The sequence below is a fragment of the Schistocerca piceifrons genome, chromosome 8 (genome assembly GCF_021461385.2).
Source record: "Schistocerca piceifrons isolate TAMUIC-IGC-003096 chromosome 8, iqSchPice1.1, whole genome shotgun sequence".
Classification (NCBI taxonomy): Eukaryota; Metazoa; Arthropoda; class Insecta; order Orthoptera; family Acrididae; genus Schistocerca; species Schistocerca piceifrons.
The window spans coordinates 356,591,014-356,612,538 of record NC_060145.1 but is presented as its reverse complement, the minus strand read 5'-3'; the positions used below and the strand labels follow the sequence as shown (position 1 = coordinate 356,612,538).

Here is a 21,525-nt window from a genome sequence, read left to right as displayed (position 1 = left end):
GTTAAGGGCGATAGCTGTGGCCTGCCTTCGACGTCTTTGTGACGTTATCTTTCAACAAGATAATGGACGACTGTACGTTGGCCATGCTCTCCTTTCCTACTCCGTTACAGAGTATGTTCGAATGATGACAGAAAGTTCCTGTAGCAACAGCTTCTGTTGTGGGAGGAACTAGCGACGGACTCGACTTGATGGGAAGTGATGTAAAAACGAGGTGTCATTCGGAAAAAACGCCTTTTTTCGCTGATTTTGTGCTATAACTTGAAGCATTCTGTTTCAAAGCAATGTCACTTTAAAGATACCACAAAACCATCATACTTACGATTTCTTACGATTAAATGTCAATAATTTTCACAACGAAACTCTGTCTCGAAATATGGCACAAAACCTAAAGAGGTTCTGGTCATACATAAAGCACACCAGTGGCCGTACGCAATCAATACCTGCACTGCGCGATAACAACGCTGAAGTCACTGATGACAGTGCCACTAAAGAAAAGATATTAAACACGATTTTCCGAAACTCCTTCACCAGCCGGCCGGAGTGGCCGTTCGGTTCTAGGCGCTACAGTCTGGAGCCGGGCGACCGCTACGGTCGCAGGTTCGAAACCTGTCTCAGGCATGGATGTGTGTGATGTCCTTAGGTTAGTTAGGTTTAATTAGTTCTAAGTTCTAGGCGACTGATGACCTCAGAAGTTAAGTCGCATAGTGCTCAGAGCCATTTGAACCATTTTTTTGCATTCGAACATTATGAAGTACCTCGAAGAAAACGATTTATTGACACGTAGTCAGCACGGATTCAGAAAATATCGTTCTTGCGAAAAACAGCTAGCTCTTTATACTCATGAAGTAATGAGTGCTATCGACAAGGGATGTTAAACTGATTCCATATTTTTGGATTTCCAGAAGGCTTTCGACACCGTTCCTCACAAGCGACTTCTAACCTAACTGCGCGCCTATGGAATAGCGCCTCAGTTTGCGACTGGATTCGTAATCTCCTGTCAAATGGTTCAAATGGCTCTAAGCACTATGGGACTTAGAACTACTTATACCTAACTAACCTAAGGACATCACACAACCCACGCCCGAGGCAGGATTCGAACCTGCGACCGTAGCAGCCGCGTGGTTCCGGACTGAAGTGCCTAGAACCGCTCGACCACAGCGGCCGGCGATCTCCTGTCAGAATGGTCACAGTTCGTAGTAATAGACGGAAAGTCATCGAGTAAAACACAAATAATATCCGGCGCTCCCCAAGAAAGTGTTATAGGGTCTCTATTTTTCCTGATCTATATTAACGACATAGGAGACAATCTCAGTAGCCGTCTTAGACTGTTTGCAGATGATGCTGTCATTTACCGTCTTGTAAAATCATCAAATGACCAAAAGGATTTGCAAAATGATTAGATAAGATATATATATGATGCGAAAAGTGGCAGTTGACCCTGAATAAAGAAAAGTGTGAAGTTATTCACATTAATACTAAAAGAAACCCGCTGAATTTCGGTTACACGATAAGTCACACAAATCTGAAGGCTGTAAATTCAACTAAATACTTAGGGATTACAATTACAAATACCCTAAATTGGAATGATCACATAGATAATGTTGTGGGTAGAGCCAACCAAAGACTGCGATTCATTGGCAGAACACTTAGAAGGTGCAACAGGTCTACTAAAGAGATTTCTCACACCACGCTTGTCCGTCCGATTCTGGAGTATTTCTGTGAGGTGTGGGATCCGCATCAGATGGGACTGACGGATGACATCGGAAAAATACAAAGATGAGCAGCTCGTTTTTTATTATCACGAAGTAAGGGAGATGGTGCCACAGACATGATACGTGAATTGGAGTGGCAATCATTAAAACGAAGGCGTTTTTCGTTGCGACGGGATCTTCTCATGATATTTCAATCACCAGTTTTCGCCTCCAATTGCAAAAACATTCTGTTGGCACCCACCTACATAGTAAGAAATGACTCGAGAGTGGAGCGCTAGCTTGAAGGTGGTTCATTGAACCCTCTGCCAGGCACACTTTATTGTGAATAGCAGAGTAATCACGTAGATGTAGATGTAAATGTCCGTTAACAGCGCGTCGCAGGTATAAGCCAAAATAAAAGGTGAAAACAGTCTGATGTAGCGTAGTGGTTAAGGACGTGGTTATGGTGGGGCCGCGGAGTCAGGGAAATGACGCCTCTAATTGCGCGGCCATTCCGCACGGTTGGAGTCAAAAGAAGAAAGTTCGTGTTTTCTTATATGTTAATTTCTTTTTTTTTTTTCATCTTAGCGATTTTAACGCAATCTGAGACTTTCTATTGAATTTTATACTAGCATGATAATATTCGACGTTATTTACATATAAGAGTGCGACCTCTCAGGAATTAGTTTCTCCGATTTTGTGACTTGTGTATGATTAGGAAACAATGTTTATTTCCGAATAAGACCCTATTTCCGTGGGTGCGTGATTAGTCGATAACCTTGAAGAACAGCTTAAATTTCTGTTGCTGATGACACACTCAGAAAAGCGTCGTCTGTCAATATTTCTACTTCGGGTCGTAAAATGTTTCGGTTCATTAAAATGATTCTTGTTTGTAATGAGAACCAATATCTGAATAAAACACAGGGCGCTCGGAAACTCCCGTTACAAACTTTTTGGGTTAGTAGAGGGGAGTGAGTACATAATATTTTGAATAGAAATACATGTCCGGAAACATACCGTTTCTGTCTACAACCATTTGAAAATATGTTGGTAATGCGACCTTTTACAAGTAATTTGTTCGGCGTGACCCGGTACATGACTTGTCTTACAATCCCACCCATCAATAACCAAAGTAAAAAAGGAAGAAAAAGGAAAGTTAATCAGTCTGCATAAACACTGTGCCGCCTCTTCCAATTCAGGTGTGCGTCATCTCCTTGCAGTACAGAGTCACGCCTGCTGAAGGTGAAGGTACCCCTTTCTCGAAGCCGTTGCGTAGTTGTGGAGGAAAGGGTATGCGAGGAAGTCGGATGTTGTGGATAACGATCTCGATAAAGGCGACGAGCAGCTCTTCCATTACCGTGAGCTTCGACATACAAAGGGATTATGTCGGTGCATTCTGAAAACGTGTACCCACCCATGTTGCTCTCTAATACTCTCAGACACTTGAATGAGGCTCGAACCATGTCACAGATGTAGGATACACGTCTAATGACATCACCTGATCCGACGTAACCACGCCCCACCATGACTACCAGGTGTAGAAGTATGAAACCGGAATTTCCCTATAGATGGTGCTAGCCGCCAGTGCAGTGCCCGTGTCTGCAGCGCCGTCTGCTTCCTGTAACGGCTGACGAAGAATGTCAGCACACACAACCCAAGATTTCAAAGCCGTAAACATGTCAGTTTTGTGCCTACGAACTACGATTTGCAGACAGCATTGGTTTTCTGTTATCATTCGGAAAAAAGCTGCTGCAGAATCGCATCGAATGCTTCTCGAAGTTGTCGGCGAACACGCTTTTGGGAAAATACAGTGTGTCGAGTGGTTCAGAAAATTAACGTGAGGAACCAAGAGCGCAGGAAACCACCGAAAAAGTTTGAAGAGAACGAATTGCAGGCCTTATTGGATGAAGATGATACTCAAACTCAACAGGATCTCGCGGAACAATTATATGTGACGCGGAGAGCAGTTTCTCGTCGGTTGAAAGCTATGGCAAAAAGGTGCATAAAGTGGGAAAATGGATTCCGCATGAACCGAATGAAGGACACCAAGCAAATCAAAAGACCACTTATGAAATGCTGCTCGCCAGATACAAAAGGAAGTCCTTTCTTCGTCCAAGAGTGACATGTGATCAAAAATGGCTATTTTCTGAGAATCCTAAGCGCCGTAAATTACGGGTGAAGCCTGGCAAACCTTCGGCATCCACTGCATGACCAAATCGCTATGGAAAGAACACAATGCTCTGCGTTTGATGGGATCGGAAGGGTGCCATCTATTACGAGCTGGTGAAACCGTTAACACTGATCGCTACCGACAACAAATGATCGGTTTAAATCGAGCATTACGTGAAATACGACCGGAAAATGGAAAAAGGCCACACAAAGTCGTATTGCTCCATGATGTCGCCTCATGACACACAGAAAAACAGGTCATGGAAACGGTCGAGACGTTCAGTTGGGAAATACCAGGGCATGCGGCTTATTCTCCAGACTTGGCTCCGTCCGATCATCATCTATTTGTATCACTGGGACATCCTATCGCTGAACAACTCTTCAGTTCGTTTGAAACTGAACGAAAATGGCTAGCTGACTGGTTCGCTTCAAAAGAAGAAATTTTTTTTTTTGCGTGGCATTCATAGCTTGCCGGAGAGGTGGGAGAAATGTATAAATAGGAATGGAGATTATTGTGAATAAAATATTGTTTACTGGTTTCAAAATACAGACGTGTAATTATTGCAACCAAATCCCGGTTTCAGACTTCTGCACCTGGTACCTAGGAAACATGTTTTCAAACGGCTGTAACACGGAAACGGTAAGTTTCCGGACGTGGGTTCCGATTCAAAATATTATCAACTAAGTCTCCTCTACAAGTACTACAAGTTTCTAACGGGAGTTTCCAAGCACGCTATACATCGCTGGGCCAAATTTTCAGCCGGTTTTAGTTACAAGTCTGGTGGTTAATGGTGAGTATCTTTACCCGAAGAGATTTTGCCGGTTGGAAAATGTGATTACGTCACAAGAACATTCTACCAAAATCTCTGGAGACGATTACGGCAAACTGTCAAGATGAAAATGCGCAAGACTCTGTAGGAGGGAGAGTTTTGCTCCACATTGCCGCAGCTCATTGTGCAAACGACACAATTACACTTGCTGCTTTTGAGTTAACAGGTTTTCACTCGCCCTTTGTATTCTTCTGACATGGACCCCAGGGACTTCATCTACATCTACATGGATACTCTGCAAATCCTATTTAAGTGCCTGGCAGAGGGTTCATCGAACCACCTTCACAATTCTCTATTATTCCAATCTCGTACAGCGCACGGAAAGAATGAACACCTATATCTTTCTGTACGAGCTCTGATTTCCCTCATTTTATCTTGGTGATCGTTCCTCCCTATGTAAGTCGGTGTCAACAAAATATTTTCGCATTCGGAGGAGAAAGTTAGCGATTGGAATTTCGTGAGAAGATTCCGTTGCAACGAAAAACGCCTTTCTTTTAATGATGACCATCCCAAATCCTGTGCCGGCCGGAGTGGTCGTGCGGTTCTAGGCGCTACAGTCTGGAGGCGAGGGACCGCGACGGTCGCAGGTTCGAATCCTGCCTCGGGCATGGATGTGTGTGATGTCCTTAGGTTAGTTAGGTTTAATTAGTTCCAAGTTCTAGGCGACTGATGACGTGAGAAGTTGAGTAGCGTAGTGCTCAGAGCCATTTGAACCATTTGAACCCAAATCCTGTACCATTTCTGTGACTCTCTCTCCCATATTTCGCGATAACACAAAACGTGCTGCATTTCTTTGAATTTTTTCGATGTACTCCGTCATTTCTATCCCACACCGCGCAGCAGTATTCTAAAAGATGACGGACAAGCGTAGTGTAGGCAGTCTCCTTAGTAGTCCCGTTACATTTTCTAAGTGTCCCGCCAATAAAACGCAAGTCTATGGTTAGCCTTCCCCACAACATTTTCTATGTGTTCCTTCCATTTTAAGTTGTTCGTAATTGTAATACCTAGGTATTTAGTTGAATTTACGGCTTTTAGATTACGCTGATTTATCGCGTAACCGAATTTTAACGAGTTCCTTTTAGCACTCATGTGGATGACCTCACACTTTTCGTTATTTAAGGTCAACTGCCACTTTTCGCACCATTCCGATATTTCTTCTAAATCGTTTTGCAGTTTGTTTCGATCTTCTGATGGCTTTATTAGTCGATAAACGACAGTGTTATCTGCAAACAACCGAAGACGGCTGCTACTCAGCTTGTCTCCCAAATCGTTTATATCGATAAGGAACCGCAAAGGACCTATAACACTACCTTGGGGAACGCCAGAAATCACTTCTGTTTTACTCGATGACTTTCCGTCAATTACTACGAACTGTGACCTCTCTGACAGGAAATCACAGATCCAGTCACATAACTGAGACGATATTCCATAACCACGCAATTTCACTACGAGCCGCTTGTGTGGTACACTGTCAAAAGCCTTCCGGGAATCCAGAAATACGGAATCGATCCGAAATCCCTTGTCAATAGCACTTCATGTGAATAAAGAGCTAGTTGTGTTTCACAAAAACTATGTTTTCTAAACCCATGTTGACTGTGTGTCAATAGGCCGTTTTCTTCGAAGTAATTCATAATGTTCGAACACAATATATGTTCTAAAATCCTGCTGCATATCGACGTTAACAATATTGTCCTGTAATTTAGTGGATTACTCCTACTACCTTTTTTTGAATGTTGGTGAGACCTGTGCAACTTTCCAGTCTTTGGGTACGGATCTGTTGTCGAACAAAAAAAAAATGGCTCTGAGCACTATGGGACTCAACTGCTGAGGTCATTAGTCCCCTAGAACTTAGAACTAGTTAAACCTAACTAACCTAAGGACATCACAAACATCCATTCCCGAGGCAGGATTCGAACCTGCGACCGCAGCGGTCTTGCGGTTCCAGACTGCAGCGCCTTGAACCGCACGGCCACTTCGACCGGCGTTGTCGAACAAAAGGTTGTATATGACTGTTAAGTATGGAGTTAGTGGATCAGCATACTCCGAAAGGAACTTATTTGGTATACAGTCCGTATGTTTCCTTACATGAAGAAACCATTGCGCGACAGGTGTTTCCAAAGTGATGAGTGGGTGATATTCGGGGCGGATCATTTCCCGGCGAGCCAAAATGCGGCCTTGTATAACTGTCTTCGCCGTGTCATCCGTCGTTGGTAAAAACGTGTAGCACTGAAGAGGACACTCAAGTCGTCACCAAGTTTCATGGTCACGGTTTGAATGTTTCGAGGTAATAATTAAGACTAGGACGCATGTTGCGAGTGTGAGGGCACGCACCTCTCCCTGCAGCTGGTCGATGTTCTGCCGGTAGCGGCAGCAGGCGCGCTCGCCGTCGGCGAAGACGGCCAGCCGGTTGTAGGTGCGGCCGCAGCCGTCGGCTTCGAGGCGCGCTAGCGGCGCAGAGCGAGCGTATCGCCGCCACCGCTCCGCGTCGGCGTCCCCGTAGCCCGGGGGCAGCGACGACTCCACCTGCGCGCCCCAGTACACGCCATCCTCCACCACCGTCCGCCGCCCTGCACACAGACAGTCACACACTCACACCTTGCGTACGTAGTCACCTTTACATTTTCTTCAATAAAACCTTATTAACTATTACTCTGGTTCACATTTTGCAGCATTCTACATCTACATCCATAATCCGCAAGCCACCTGACGGTGAGTGGCGGAGGGTACCTTGAGTACCTCTATCGGTTCTCCTTTCTATTCCTGTCTCGTATTGTTGGTGGAAAGAAAGATTGTCGGGTTGCCTCTGTGTGGGCTCTAATCTCCCTGATTTTATCCTCATCGTCCCTTCGCGAGATATACGCAGGAGGGAGCAATAAAATGCTTGACTCCTCGGTGAAGGTATGCTCTCGAAAATTCAACAAAAGCCTGTACCGACCTACTGAGCGTCTCTCTTGCAGAGTCTTCCACTGGAGTTTATCTATCATTTCCGTAAAGCTTTAGCGATTACTAAATGATCCTGTAACGAAGCGCGCTGCTCTCTGTTGGATCTTCTCTATCTCATCTACCAACCCTATCTGGTACGGATCCCACACCGGTGAGAAGTATTCAACCAGTGGGCGAACAAGTGTACTGTAACCTACTTCCTTTGTTTTCGGACTGCATTTCCTTAGGATTTTTCCAATGAATCTCAGTCTGGCATCTGCTTTACCGACGATTAATTTTGTATGGTCATTTCATTTTAAATCACTCCTAATGCCTACTACTAGATAATTTATGGAACTAAGTACTTCCAGTTGCTGAACTATTATATTGTAGCTATGTATTCGCAACACATTACTTTTGTTCACATTGATATTCAATTGCCATTCCCTGCACTATGCTTCAATGCGTTGCAAATTCACCTGCATTTCAGTACAATTTTCCATTGTTACAGTCTCTCGATTTACAACAGCATCATCCGCGAAAAGCCTCAGTGAACTTCCGATGTATTCCACAAGGTCATTTATGTATTTTTTGATTAGCAACGGTCCTACGACACTCCCCTGCGGCACACCTGAAATCACTCGTACCTCGGAAGACTTCTCTCCATTGAGAATGACATGCTGCGTTCTGTTATGTAGGAACTCTTGAATCCAATCGCACAATTGGTCTGATAGTCAGTATGGTCTTACTTTCTTCATTAAGCGACTGTGGGGAACTGTATCAAACGCCTTGCGGAAATCAAGAAACACGGCATCTACCTGGGAGCCCATGTCTGTGGCCCTCTGAGCCTCGTGGACGAATAGCGCGAGCTGGGTTTCACGCGAGCGTCTTTTTCTTGAGTAGCAGCTTTTAGAGCTGTAGAACTTTATTGTGCTTCACATTTTACAGTACTTTCTCGGACAGACACTTGGACAGCTACAGGCAGCTAATTCACATTTTACAGCATATTCTGGAGCAGTGGTTTATACAGCTACAGAATCGTAGTGGGAGATTGTTCCCAAGGCCGGTAGCCAGCATAGACACTGATAAGCTGAACATTATGACCACCTTATTAATTTAGTGTTAGCCTTCTTTATAAAACAATAAGGAAGCAATTTTACGTGACATAGATTCGAAAAGTCCTTCGTAGGCCTTCGGAAGTATATGGCACCAAGTGCCTACGCACAGGTCACGCAAGTGCGGCAAATAATCGGCTGGTGGTTGCAGGTTCGGACTTGAGGCCCAATAGCGCCCCAAATGTGTTCCACTGAGCTCAAGCCATTCGAATTTGGTGACCAAAACGTCAATGTGGCTTCACTAACATGCTCCTTAAACCACTGTATCACAGCTATGTGGGACAGACTTTTAGATCACTGGAAGATGCCATCGTCGTCAAGGAAGACAATGACCATGTAGTCAACAGTGGTTGTGGTGCCTTCAATTACTACCACAGATCCCATTGAAGCCCAGCTGAATGTTCCTCATATCTCACTACTGCCCCCACTGGCCCACATCGCGCTGAATGTTCTGAGAAGCCGTTCGCGCGGGTGACGACTTATCTGGATACGAACATCGCTGTTTATCGTAGCGCTTCATATTTCGATGAGGTAAACGACTGTTTGTTATGAAACATGAGCAGATTACAAACACATTTCTGCCATGAGCAGCTGATACGAGGTCTGAAATATTCATTCATTACAACTAGCTCCTTATCCAGTAGGGACCGATGACCGTAGCAGTCTGGTCCCTTTAATCCCACAAACCAACCACCCTTATCCAGTAGTTCTCAGATTAGCTTGTACCGTACGTATATTTTTTATTGTGCGTATTTGGGTGCACCCAGCGTGTTGTACAGTTGCTTCCACGTTGCAGTGATTTCCCTAAATCGCCTCAAGATTGATTCGTACTAAACCTAACGAAATGTCACGGAACAGATAGTCACCGTCATATGCTACTGTGTTCACGGTACAAGTAACCTTAACACAACATAAAGGCAGAAACAACACACAATTCATTCGGCCAAGCGACACGTTTCCATTGATCCACGGTCCAATCTCTATGATCTTGTACCCCTGCAATCGTAACTGACGTTGTTCTTGGGCCAACATTGTGTTACGCAAGAGTCGTCTAGAATATCCTTTATGAATTTGGTCTTTATAAACTCTCCTACGAATCATAATTCCTTCTATATCTACATCTAAATACTGATAATATATTTCGACAATTTTAGGACGGGCGCTATCTCAAAACTTCACTTTCACCATTTGATACTAGGATTACCAACGAGTCATTATGATGAGTCTTTATTTATTGGTTTATTCATGTATTTTTATTTTTTGGCTTTAGGCAGCATCAACTATGTAGCCAGCAATAGGTGTTAAGGCTTAACACAAATATTGATGTTAAGTTAAGCGACAAAATAAACTCAGCGCTCTGGATAGTACAATGTACTAGCGAGAGATATCATTGGTGATCTTGCAGCTCTCGAACAATGAAGTTATAATTAAATCTAGACCTTTCGAAGCAGGAGGTCCCGGGTTCGAGTCCCGATCAGGGCACATATTTTTCAACTGTTTCCGTTGATAAGTATCAACGCCCGTAAGCAGCGAAAGGTCTAGATTTAATTATAACTATATTCTTCGAGAGTTACAAGATCACCAATGATATCTGTGCGAATACCAGCTTCATAGAGTTCATTGTAGTCGTTATTATATTACGTACAAGTCCATTCTTAGAATGGTTTCACATGAATTGTCTTATTCAAGATAATTTGGGCCTTCATATACAAATATAAGTTATCCATTTTTAAAAAACGAAAATTCAACGTATCATTTCAACAACTGGGGTGTCTGCCTACGATTATTTTAACCAAGATGGCTTAGAGTACAAAGTTTAAATATGTAAATCCATCTCTTTCACACAATCCACTATTAAAACGTACATATTTACTGACTGTATACAGTAAGGAGGTAATACTAGTAAGTAGGGGAAAATCCATAGCAACAGGGCTTCTTATGCAGCAGTTCTTGTGCTTCGTTGTATTTTATGCACACCAATATTTATGATTCAGATGTACCTCATCAATCTGACCCTGACTGCAACTTCCAGAGACTAAAAATTTTTATTCGATGTGAATGTGCGGGGTAACATCCTTTCCCTATCCTCATACGAATAGTCGACGACACATGATGTTCACTGAACTTCGCGTAATCGAACCACGGTCAAGGAGCGATGTCCTACCGAATGGCCGCCAAGTTTGTTTGTTTGTTTCTTGGGAGAAGAGACCAAACAGCGAGGTCATCGGTCTCATCGGATTAGGGAAGGATGGGGAAGGACGTCGGCCGTGCCCTTTGAAAGGAACCATCCCAGCATTTGCCTGGAGCGATATAGGGAAATCACGGAAAACCTAAATCAGGTTGGCTGGACGCGGGATTGAACCGTCGTCCTCCCGAATGCGAGTCCAGTGTGCCACCACTGCACCACCTCGCTCGGTGGCCGCCAAGTGTCTGCCTTTATGTCGTGTTGACGTTCCTTGTACCGTGAACACATTAACATATGACGGTGACGATCCGTTCCGTGACATTTCGTTAAGTCCAATATGAATCAACCTTGAGGCAATTTAGGGAAATCACTGCAACGTGCAATTAACTGTACAACAAGCTGGGTTCATCCAAATACGTACATAAAAATTAAACGCACGATACAGTAAGCTAATCTGAGAGCTACTTGACAAGGAGCTAGTTGTCGTGAATGAATATTTCAGATCTTCAGTCAGGTGCTCATGGCAGAATGTGTCTTTAAACTACTCCGTTTCATAACAGTCTTCTGCTCATCGAAATGCAAAGCGCTACGAGAAAAAGCACACAATCGTCTGTGATGTGTCCACAATTGACTTAATCTTCTGGTAGTAGGAGGTGGTGCATTAACAAACGGATGGGCTTGCAGACATACGTTTACTGTATGGTGCAACAGAACGCAGAGAAAAGAACGTCCGATGAATATGCAGCAACACCTTAATTAGTATGAATCAATCGAGAGTTGTCAAAGCCAAAAAGAACTGGTCAACATTCACTACAATGAAACGGTCGCACAGTAGATCCTTAGCAGATGGTGATGGATCGTATAGAAAAAGAGCTTGTAGATGGACATACGTCAACTTTGAGTAAACCGTTATTGCTGTCTGTAGTTGTTGGTTGAATATTTGTAAATATCTTTGAGTAAAAAAGTATCTGTCAAACTTGAATTTCTACAATTCTCAGTTATTAAAAAATGTATGATAATATACGCGGAACAGCAAATTATCGAAAAACTTGAAACGTTGCTCAAAATAATTCTATAACCAACCTACAGACAGCAATAATTCTGTACTCAAACTTGAAATATGTCCATTTATAATGTCAAGGCATGTGCTGATCAAGGAAATAAAGCCGAAATAAGCTTATACACTAAAATGAAATACCAAGCGCCATACTGCTTTCAATTCTCTATATAAAGTTCGTCGGGCTGGAAGAATATATGCCTAGTTTTCTGAACACTCCCCCAGCCTACTACATCTCGATTGGCCTGCAAAACAAATCACCTGACTTGAATTCCACGTAAAATTGGTGGCACATGTTGCAGCATCGCTTAAGACGCTTACGTCAGCATCCCCGCAACTTGATGGATTTGCTTAATCAAATCCTCAGTGAATAGCTTAACCTAGATACTAAGTACCTGCACAACCTTGTGGACTCGCTGCCTAACCGAATCCAGGGGGTTATCAAGTCTACGGGTGGAATTACACGGTATTAAAAGATGCTTGTAACTATTTTTCTAGGGCTGACTAATTTTTCGTCGGGTGAACTAACTCCTTGCGGTATAGCCTGTCTATGCAACTAAATGAAACCCTGTTTCTTTTGTGCCATACACTTCCCATTTCTTTTTATTTACCACCGCTCTTCAATGGTCTGAAATATATGTTTGTTTACGTATAATGATTACAGATGTTACTACAGCACTTCTTGCTATTCTCTTGTTGTTAGATGAAGAACAGCTCATGGAGTGCAAGTTCCGTAAGAGTAAATTATTATAAAGTTCTAATTACGATTTTGAAATCGTATTATTCCATACGTGTCGTGGCCGAGTTGTACTTAATTGGTCTTTGTACACAAGGATGTCCGATTTTCGGTGTTTTTGAACAAATTTCAGTTCGACACTTCATTTTCAGTCTTCACTCTGTAATGATTGTGTGTATTTACTGTACACAGTGTAGCCAACTGTCGCTGAGTGTTTTTCTATCACCTTTTGTTTTTTCTGTGTTGTCTGTATCTAGCTTGACATTCGTTGGTTTGTACAGTGAGTCAATGTATTATTGTTTGTGGTGGTGCCTATTCTGACAAAAAAGGGAATTTTGAGTAGAGGGAACTGTAAATAATATTTTTATAAAGTGTAAGTCGTGTAAGATTAAGTTACTGTTTAGTCTGGTTATGTTCTACATGTTTGTTACTGCTTTAGTGGCATGTAAGATGTATGGGCTGTTGTCGCGTACTAAACTGACTATGCGCTGCCTGCTGTGACGAGCGACGTCGTATGAATATTCGATGTGAGTGCTAATTACAAATTTTCGGTGTGCATCTGATGCGGATATGTCTGCAGCACATGTTAACTGTAGAACCGATACTGCCAGGCACCCTCTCGTGTCATTGTCAATAATGCCGTATTTGATTATTTTAGATGAGGCGTCGCAAAATTCGGGCTCGAATCCACATTTCACTTTAGCGAATGCAATTCAATATGCTATTTAAGACTAGGTAGAAAAATGTGATTTTGGAAGCAGTAAATGCGTTGGGAATTACTGAAATCGTAAAAGAAGACGTTGTTCGTTGTAGGCTGCACATTTGTATCACTTATTAGCTGTGGTGTTGGCTAATTTCGACTATCATGTCATTATCAAGCACATATACACATTAAGAGTATGCACGATGACGCACGAGATGTGGCATTAAAATCAAATCATCAATCCACATGTGATCCCAGACATCATTAAATAGTATGCTCAGTATCGAACACAAACGAAAGTGCACGAAAATATGTAAAAGACCTTTGCATAATATAACTTGAGGACAAAGATTCCGTCCTTTCGCTACGGGTATACATTGTATCAGGTGCGCATCACAACCAATGTTCTGGTACACTGGTTGTGACTTGCATATGATACGGTGTCTACTGGTAGACTGGTCGTGGTTCGCATATGATACTATGTAGTCCTGTAGTGGAAGAACGGAATCTTCGGCCTATAATTATACTGTATCGAATCTTTTACGTACAGGGTGATTGAACAATTCCTAATACAGGCTTCTAGGGATTGTAAGAGGGACTTTGTAGATGACGTTTTGATAAGGAATTCATGTCCAGAAATGTACCGTTTGGATGTAAAATCAGTTTGAGAATCGGGTCAATTTTTAAAACTCCTACTTCACGGTATGCACGCAGCGGAGATCTCTGATCCTTGTGCTGTAGCAGCATGTGGCATGGGCAATGTTTCAAGTACTCGTCTTCAGGTTATCTTCTGCATGACAAACGACGCTATCTTGGAGTATCACAGCTAATCGCTCTGAGCACTATGGGACTTAACTATCACAGCTAACCCTCCTAGTGTCGAACCTACCAATTTTTCGCTGCCGTTGCTGTAGTCAGGCGAAAGTACTAGGTGATGTCATTATTATAACAGGGACTGACTACGGAGGGCTCTTCTCAGCTTGTGTGCGTTCCATGAGCGGGAGTTTTGAAAGTGATCCGATCTCCAAACTGATTTTACATCCAATCGGTACATTTTAAAACATGGATTCATTAACAAAATCTCATCTACAAACTGTCTTCTACAACCACTATACGCCTGTAATAGAAATCATCCTACATTTTTCTGCCCTCTCGTCTGTGTTCGATCCATAGCACACAGTTATTCATTTGTGACTTTGCATGTGGACTGATAATTTTGCTTGTCTTCCACATCTCGTACGATATGGTGCATGCTTTTTATAGGCACGCATGCGATAGCATGCGTACCTAATATGTTCCAAAACGACGGGCATAAAAAGGGGATTTTCCAGTGCTCATATCTCGGGTTTCATTGGTGATAAAAGGGTCAAGTGTTTTGTATAGCCGTTGGACTTGGGACCATTTCTACATCCAACAGAAGGAGCGTCTTAGTCTCATACCCTACAGTACAGGATTAAAGTACGGATATTGCACATTTTCTCCTGCTTAGGAAAATGGAGCAAACTGGTTGGTTACTTTTTCATTTGATGTGGTGTTCGGTGAACTTGATGGGACATACGGAGGAACCATTAGTTCACTGGGTTCCTCGGAAAGTCCCAAGAAATAATTTTTCTAACTATTTTTTTCTCCGTCACCAGCGGACCAAAACCCTGCCGAGGATTCCAAGATGGCTATGAGCATCAAATGACTGAAATTTTTGCGATATGTTTCTACGATTCCGATATCGAACACGTTGATAACTTTCTGCATACCTATGCATGTGAAATCCGATGTGAGACGAGTTTAAGTGACGTATCACGGAGAAATATGCTGTAGTCTTGGAGCACGTTCCTTTTTTCTTTTTTTTCTTTTTATTTTGCACGTAAAATCCAATCTCAGATGTAAAATTAGTTTTGCGTTATTTTATTTCAATTTCACACAGGTAAACAATCTAAATTTTGCTGAACAGTACATTTCTTCTCATGCTCTGCTGCAGCAGGGAAAAGACGGGAACGAGCGGCAAAATGCTCCTATAGGACTAGAAAAAACATGCGAATATGTTCCTATTTATTTAAAAGACTCTGACTGAAAAGTGGGGTACCAGCTGCATCATTCCACTTAGTTTCTTTAGCACCTTCAAAAATTTTCCCAAAATTTTGGCTTACGAACACATTCGTGTTTTTTTTATGCTAAGAGAGGAGAAGACAGTGGCAGTGGCAAAAAGACGGTAAAGTAATAAATAATGGAAGATCTTACACAGTGAATGCGTGACAAAAAGAGCGAAGGAGATGATGACCGAGAGAGAGAGAGAGAGAGAGAGAGAGACAGACAGACAGACAGAGAGAGAGAGGCAGTGGAACATAGGTGTCGGTGACAGAACAGTGCTGGAGATAGAGCGAAGAAGACAGTGCCGAGTGGGTGGGGGGGGGGGGGGGAGGAGGAGGAATACAAAGGGAGAAAATGTGGAAGTGGGTGACAGCCTGTGATAATTAGAGACGAGAGTATATGACAGTGGCGAAGAGAGAGATAATAACAGTGAAGAGATACAGCAGCAGTACGAAGGAAGGAATGAGATATTAGCAGCAAGACAGAGATGTGCGAGACCTTGAGAGTGAGGCGAGACTGTACTATAAGGACAGAATGAAGGGACTGTTGCTGTGACACAGGAGGCAATGACAGAGAGACACAAAGAGATAATGACACTGCGTCGGGCTGAATGAATGAGAAAGGGCAATTGGAAGTGGGTGGGTACGAGCGACTTTCAACGATGGACTAGCGGCTGTGAGTGAGTTACAGTTACGGGAAATTTTTACGAATCTGAGGTGAGATGCCATGTTAAAAACAGCATGGATATGTTGGCACACAGCCGGCCAGTGTGGCCGAGCGATTCTAGGCGCTTCAGTCTGGAACCGCGCGACCGCTACGGTCGCAGGTTCGAATCCTGCCTCGGGCTTGGATGTGTGTGATGTCCTTAGGTTAGTTAGGCTTAAGTAGTTCTAAGTTCTAGGGAACTGATGGCCTCAGATGTTAAGTCCCATAGTGCTCAGAGCCATTTGAAAAATTTGTTGGCATGCCAAAATTTTTGAGACAATTTTTATAGATGCAGAGGAAAGTAGAATGAGGCAGCTGGTACAATACTTTTCAGTCAGTCTTTTAAATAAACCAGAACGTATTCACTTTTTTTGTGTTCCTGTAGGAGCAGTTCTCCGCTGGTGTATTTGTTCTTGATAATAACAGGGTAGTCGACATTGGCCAGTAGCGCAGCAAATGCAGCCTACAATATTTTCTTTTACGAAATATTTGAAGGCTGTGGATCTGCATTTAAACAAGAATTACAAAAAACTGGTGACCGTGCATACCTGGAGGTGGGGCGACGAAGGAGACGGCGCCGTCAGAACCGGTAGCCGCGATGAGGCTGGCGGGGGCGGGGGGCGGCAGCGTCGCCGAAGACGCTGTGGACGACGGGGGCCGGAGACGCTGTCGGCCCGGGGAGGTGGCGCCGCCGCCGGCGGAGGCGGCGTAGAGGGCGGGTGGCGGCGCGGAGGCGGCGGGCACGAGCAGCGGGGGCAGCGCCGCCCCCAGCAGCAGGCCCAGCGCGAACGCCGCCGCCGCCAGCAGCAGCCAGCGCACCGCCGCCACCTCCCACATGTCACCACAGCGCCGCCATCGCCACGCCCACACTCTGCAACACGACACGGCACGGTCGCTGTTACGGCGTCCAGCATCGAGAGGAAGCTGTCTGCAGGAATCAGAGTATTGACAACACCACTACTGGCCTATGGACTGTCACTTGCTAGTCACAGCTTCTGAGACACACCCTGTAGGTAGGAGGTACTACTGGTCGGAGTACCAGCGGAGAGAAGCAGTTACAAAAAGTGCACTGATAAGGAATAATGGAAAGTCGTATAACAGGTTCAAATGTCGGTGCTCAGAAGGGAATCCAGAAAATCGACTGATGAGGAATCATATCATGTCATTTAACGGTGCGCTGAAGAACAATTGTAGGTGCCAAGGAATATCAAGCCCATTGTCACTGGTTTCTAGAAAGAGCGAATCACTATAATTACAAATCAAAGTCCACTGCTACATTTTTGCGCGTATATTTAAAGGTTTATCTCAGAAACTATTGTGGAGAATTAAATTGTTTTCACGAGAGAGAATTGTGTAGATACTTTATTACCGCTGCAGCAGACAAATCGTACGACCGAATGTACTTCAGGTAACCTTGCGAAGCCATGCGGATCTCTAGTGTACCTGTATATCAAATAACCCAAAATAAACAGCCTATTGTTTTTAAGTTGTAGATCTTTCATGAAGTCCAAGAATACACGTCTTTCGACAAAAAAGAGTACTTTTAAATATCTACCCTAAGCAAAAAAAAAAAAAAAAAAAAAAAAAACTGTTTATTGTGTCTTGCTTTAACTCAGAAAGGGGTACATTCTGGTTCATCATCATCATCATCATCATCATCATCATCATGCAGTATCTGCAATTATTGCAAAGGTATCAGGCAGTGAAAATAAGCGTACACTCGTACGTAAGTGGCTATCTCTTTAACTGAAACTTCATAAAAAATGTGCCTTTGCTCCACATGTGATTGTTTAAACGGAACTAAGACGCATTTTTTTGTAATTTTCCAATCAAACTGGTAATCACATCCATACCTGGCGTATTCCATATAACTTGCCTTTTACAGTAACATCACTGGTGGTGGAGCATCAGCACTCAAATACGATGAGAGAAAGTCTGTAACAACAATCTGTAGAATGTCCTAACTGCTATATACTTAATATGGACAACGTAAATACTGATGTTCAAAAACCACCAGATGAATACTGTGCCCACCTTATTTCAAGAAGTCAGAAAACTCAGTCTGAAGTCAACACATGTAGTGGTATTCACGTACGTCTCTGGCATTTGGAGTTTTATACCAATTTCTGATCAAGAGAAATCTACTAGTATCAAATATTGGCGATAATTTGAGAAATAAATTTCTGAAAATATACGTTTGGAGCTCAGCATTCTATAGCATTAAAACACGGATTGTGGGGAACCAGAACAGAAGAGAATCAAAGCATATGAGATGAGGTGCTACAGAAGAATGTTGAAAATTAGGTGGACTGATAAGGTAAGGAGAGGGGATGTTAGCCACAGAATCGGCGAGGAAAGGAATATATGGAAAACCCTGACAAGAAGAAGGGACAGGATGACTGGATATATGTTAAGACATCAGGGAATAACTTTCATAGCGCTAGAGGGAGCTATATAGCGCAAAAACTGAACAGGAAGACAGGGATTGGAAACATCCAGTAAATAACTGAGAAAGTAGGTTGCAAGTGCTACTCTCAGATGGAAAGATGGGCACAGGAGAGGAATTTGTGGCGGGCCACATCAAACCAGTCAGAACAGTCAGGAGGTTGATGACTCAAAAGGAAAAAAAGCCTGCAACAGGCATTATTTTATCTCGTCCCTGGGATACACCCGAAATCTCCTGTACGCAACCAGATCTTTATCAGCTCTTGTGAACTGTTTCTTCGAGCGCGCACGGCGATGTAAATGGAAAATACGAAAGCATTACAGAGAAAGAGGAATCTGTCAGTCGAAAACAATTGGTGGTATCATGACTTCGGCATCGCAGGAATACGTGAAAATTCATTTCAGTTATTATGGAAATTATTACGGGAATAGTTACTTCTAAACGACAGGTGTCGCTTCATTCAAGGCGGCAGTCTATGAAGCGATGCTGGCCAAGTCATCACATCTATATTAATTTGAACTTTCATTAGCTAAGAAGTTTTTCTGTTCTTTCTACGGGCGTTTATATACCACTCCACGTAATTGTATATTTGCACGAGCCCGCAACTTCTCTTTAGATAATGACTTTGGACAGCTCTGGAGTTACCGAGGCGAGGGCAGTCCGTTACTTAAAACCTGTGATTATTTTCAGTGCCGTATTTTAGATGTGTAAAACTTTTCCATGCCTATATCGTAGTTAACTATTGGTAGAAACCATATAACCTGTTACAGATTGAGCTTTATATGGCTGGTGAGATATATTAAGTGAATCACCCCAAGAGTAATAGTTAATGTGTACCCTGGTAGTTGCTGCTACGTCGTGGAGGTTTCTCTCACGTTACTTACTTCTCAACAAAAACTGTAATGGTATAGGAAAATTCGAGCAAGTTGTAATTTAATATTATGGGCCAACAAGTAGTGGTGGACGAAATGTGCCAAGCTTTTTACCAGAAAATGTAATAGTAGTTCTATAGTACGGCCTTTTTCCAGTGATGGGTTCCTTATTTTATTTTTAATCTACGTAAGTAACGTTACCTCTTCCACAGCAAGCTTGTCAACCTGGCAGTTGGTTCGTAACTTACTGAAGACCACTTAAAACCTCAGTCAGAATGTATGTAATGAGAGCTAACGCTTCATTCATCAACTGAATGAAAAATGATCGTAACATCGCAAGGTGTACCAGTGCCAGTGTTTGTACGTAGTGTTGACTTCATGTGATTTTGCCTGATATCTACCCTTGCAGCCCGATTATATGCAATCAACCATCTTCTGTTTCTTTAAATTCGACAGCATACGTTTTTAGTTTATTAAATTTAATTCTTTTCTAACATCATCATTTCCACGAAAGAGATTTCCCTAGATTTATAAACACTTAGTGTATCTTGTCACGAGTGTTTTTCCGGTTAATAGAAAACAATGTTAAATGCAAAGACATTTTCAAGAACTAACTACACAGTCTAATAGAAAGACGAAAAAAATTAGTTGCATCGTCTAGTAGCGAAACGAAAACTTACACCGTACAGTAATAGTGTACCGATCAATGGTGAAATGCACGAGCTGGAAATGACATCTTTTGCGATAAAATATGTCGTGGTAGTATAATGATATAGCTACCTTTTGTCGAGCCCAATGTAACGTATACATTCACAATATTTAATAAATGATTCAAGATTGTCGGCAAAATGGCCAGAGTTTCTGTAGGACGATTAACATTCTCATATTTCGAGATAGTGCAGCAACGGTGTAAATTTCTGTACATATTTTCGACAGCTAGCGTAAATAATTCATTTCAATATTTCGGCATAAAGGCTTTGGAAGAAAACTTAGAAGAATGTATTACATGTGAATCGGAAATTTCCACGTCCACTGCCTCGAAAATATAGCCTCATAGGCTGACCCTATGCCGTTCTCGTAGATTCAAGCATACTATTTTGCAGCTCTACATGGAATCACTTGAGAAGAAACTTGTGAAGGGGCCGGGCGTCTTCCAAATTTAGTTTATAATTTAGCCTCGCTATTAAAACAGCGCTAGAAGAATAGTAGATGGCCGTATTTTCAAGCTTTTTTTAAATTATAATTAGAACAAAGAATAGGACAAGCCTTGTTTTCTAAGCGGTGTTACCTTTTCTGCAATTTTAAATATTTTCTAGAGAAAGTAAGTAAGCTAACCCCCCTCCCCCCCAACACACACACACACACACGCTCACACACCATTACAGTAACCTACACTTCCGAGTTACACTTACACACAAAGTTCTCACACTTCACGAAGGAAAGGTTCCTCCGGACGCGGACTGCAGGTAGAACCTTTTCACGTAGGCTTATGAACCTGACCTTTGGGGCATCCAAGCTATTTTCGCCATATAACTCTACTTTACAGTTTCGTTACTCAGCAACATTAATCAGTTGATAAGAATAGCAATTATTGTTGCTAGTTTGTCAGCACACGGCATATTTATGATTCCATTATACAATACATTTCATAACATCTACCAGCAATTGAACTATTGATTTTTTTTAATATTGCTTATTGCTTCTTGTTATTACTCGCTCGACACAAATGTGGCTGTGCTGATAATATCACGTAGTGCAGTGATAAGTGCATCAATGTCAATATTTCACAGCAGAAATTGTAGCTGTTACATTTTTATTGGCACCATGTCGGGCATGGAGGTCTAGTGGTAAAGTGCGTGTCCCGAAACCGAGAGATCGCGGAACAATATCCCGTTCAGACCAGGGAAAGGTTCAGTCTGCCTTTAATCTAGTCATAACTTCTCAACACTGTGCTGACCTGCCAAGTACGAAAAGGGGTTCAGATTCCAAGTTAACAAACGAAACTGCAC

General features: G+C 42.7%; 1 protein-coding gene across 1 annotated transcript in view; it reads right to left on the bottom strand.

Moving 5' to 3' along the window:
- Positions 1–21,525, bottom strand: part of LOC124712346 (extracellular serine/threonine protein kinase four-jointed) — a 1,321,952-nt gene that overhangs the window by 7,554 nt on the left and 1,292,873 nt on the right. Inside the window, exons 6-8 of the mRNA XM_047242642.1 lie at positions 16,958–17,069; positions 16,747–16,855; positions 7,022–7,257 (exon numbers count right to left, since the gene is read on the bottom strand). Coding sequence (XP_047098598.1) covers positions 7,022–7,257; positions 16,747–16,855; positions 16,958–17,069 — 457 coding nt within the window. The remainder of the gene's footprint in view (positions 1–7,021; positions 7,258–16,746; positions 16,856–16,957; positions 17,070–21,525) is intronic.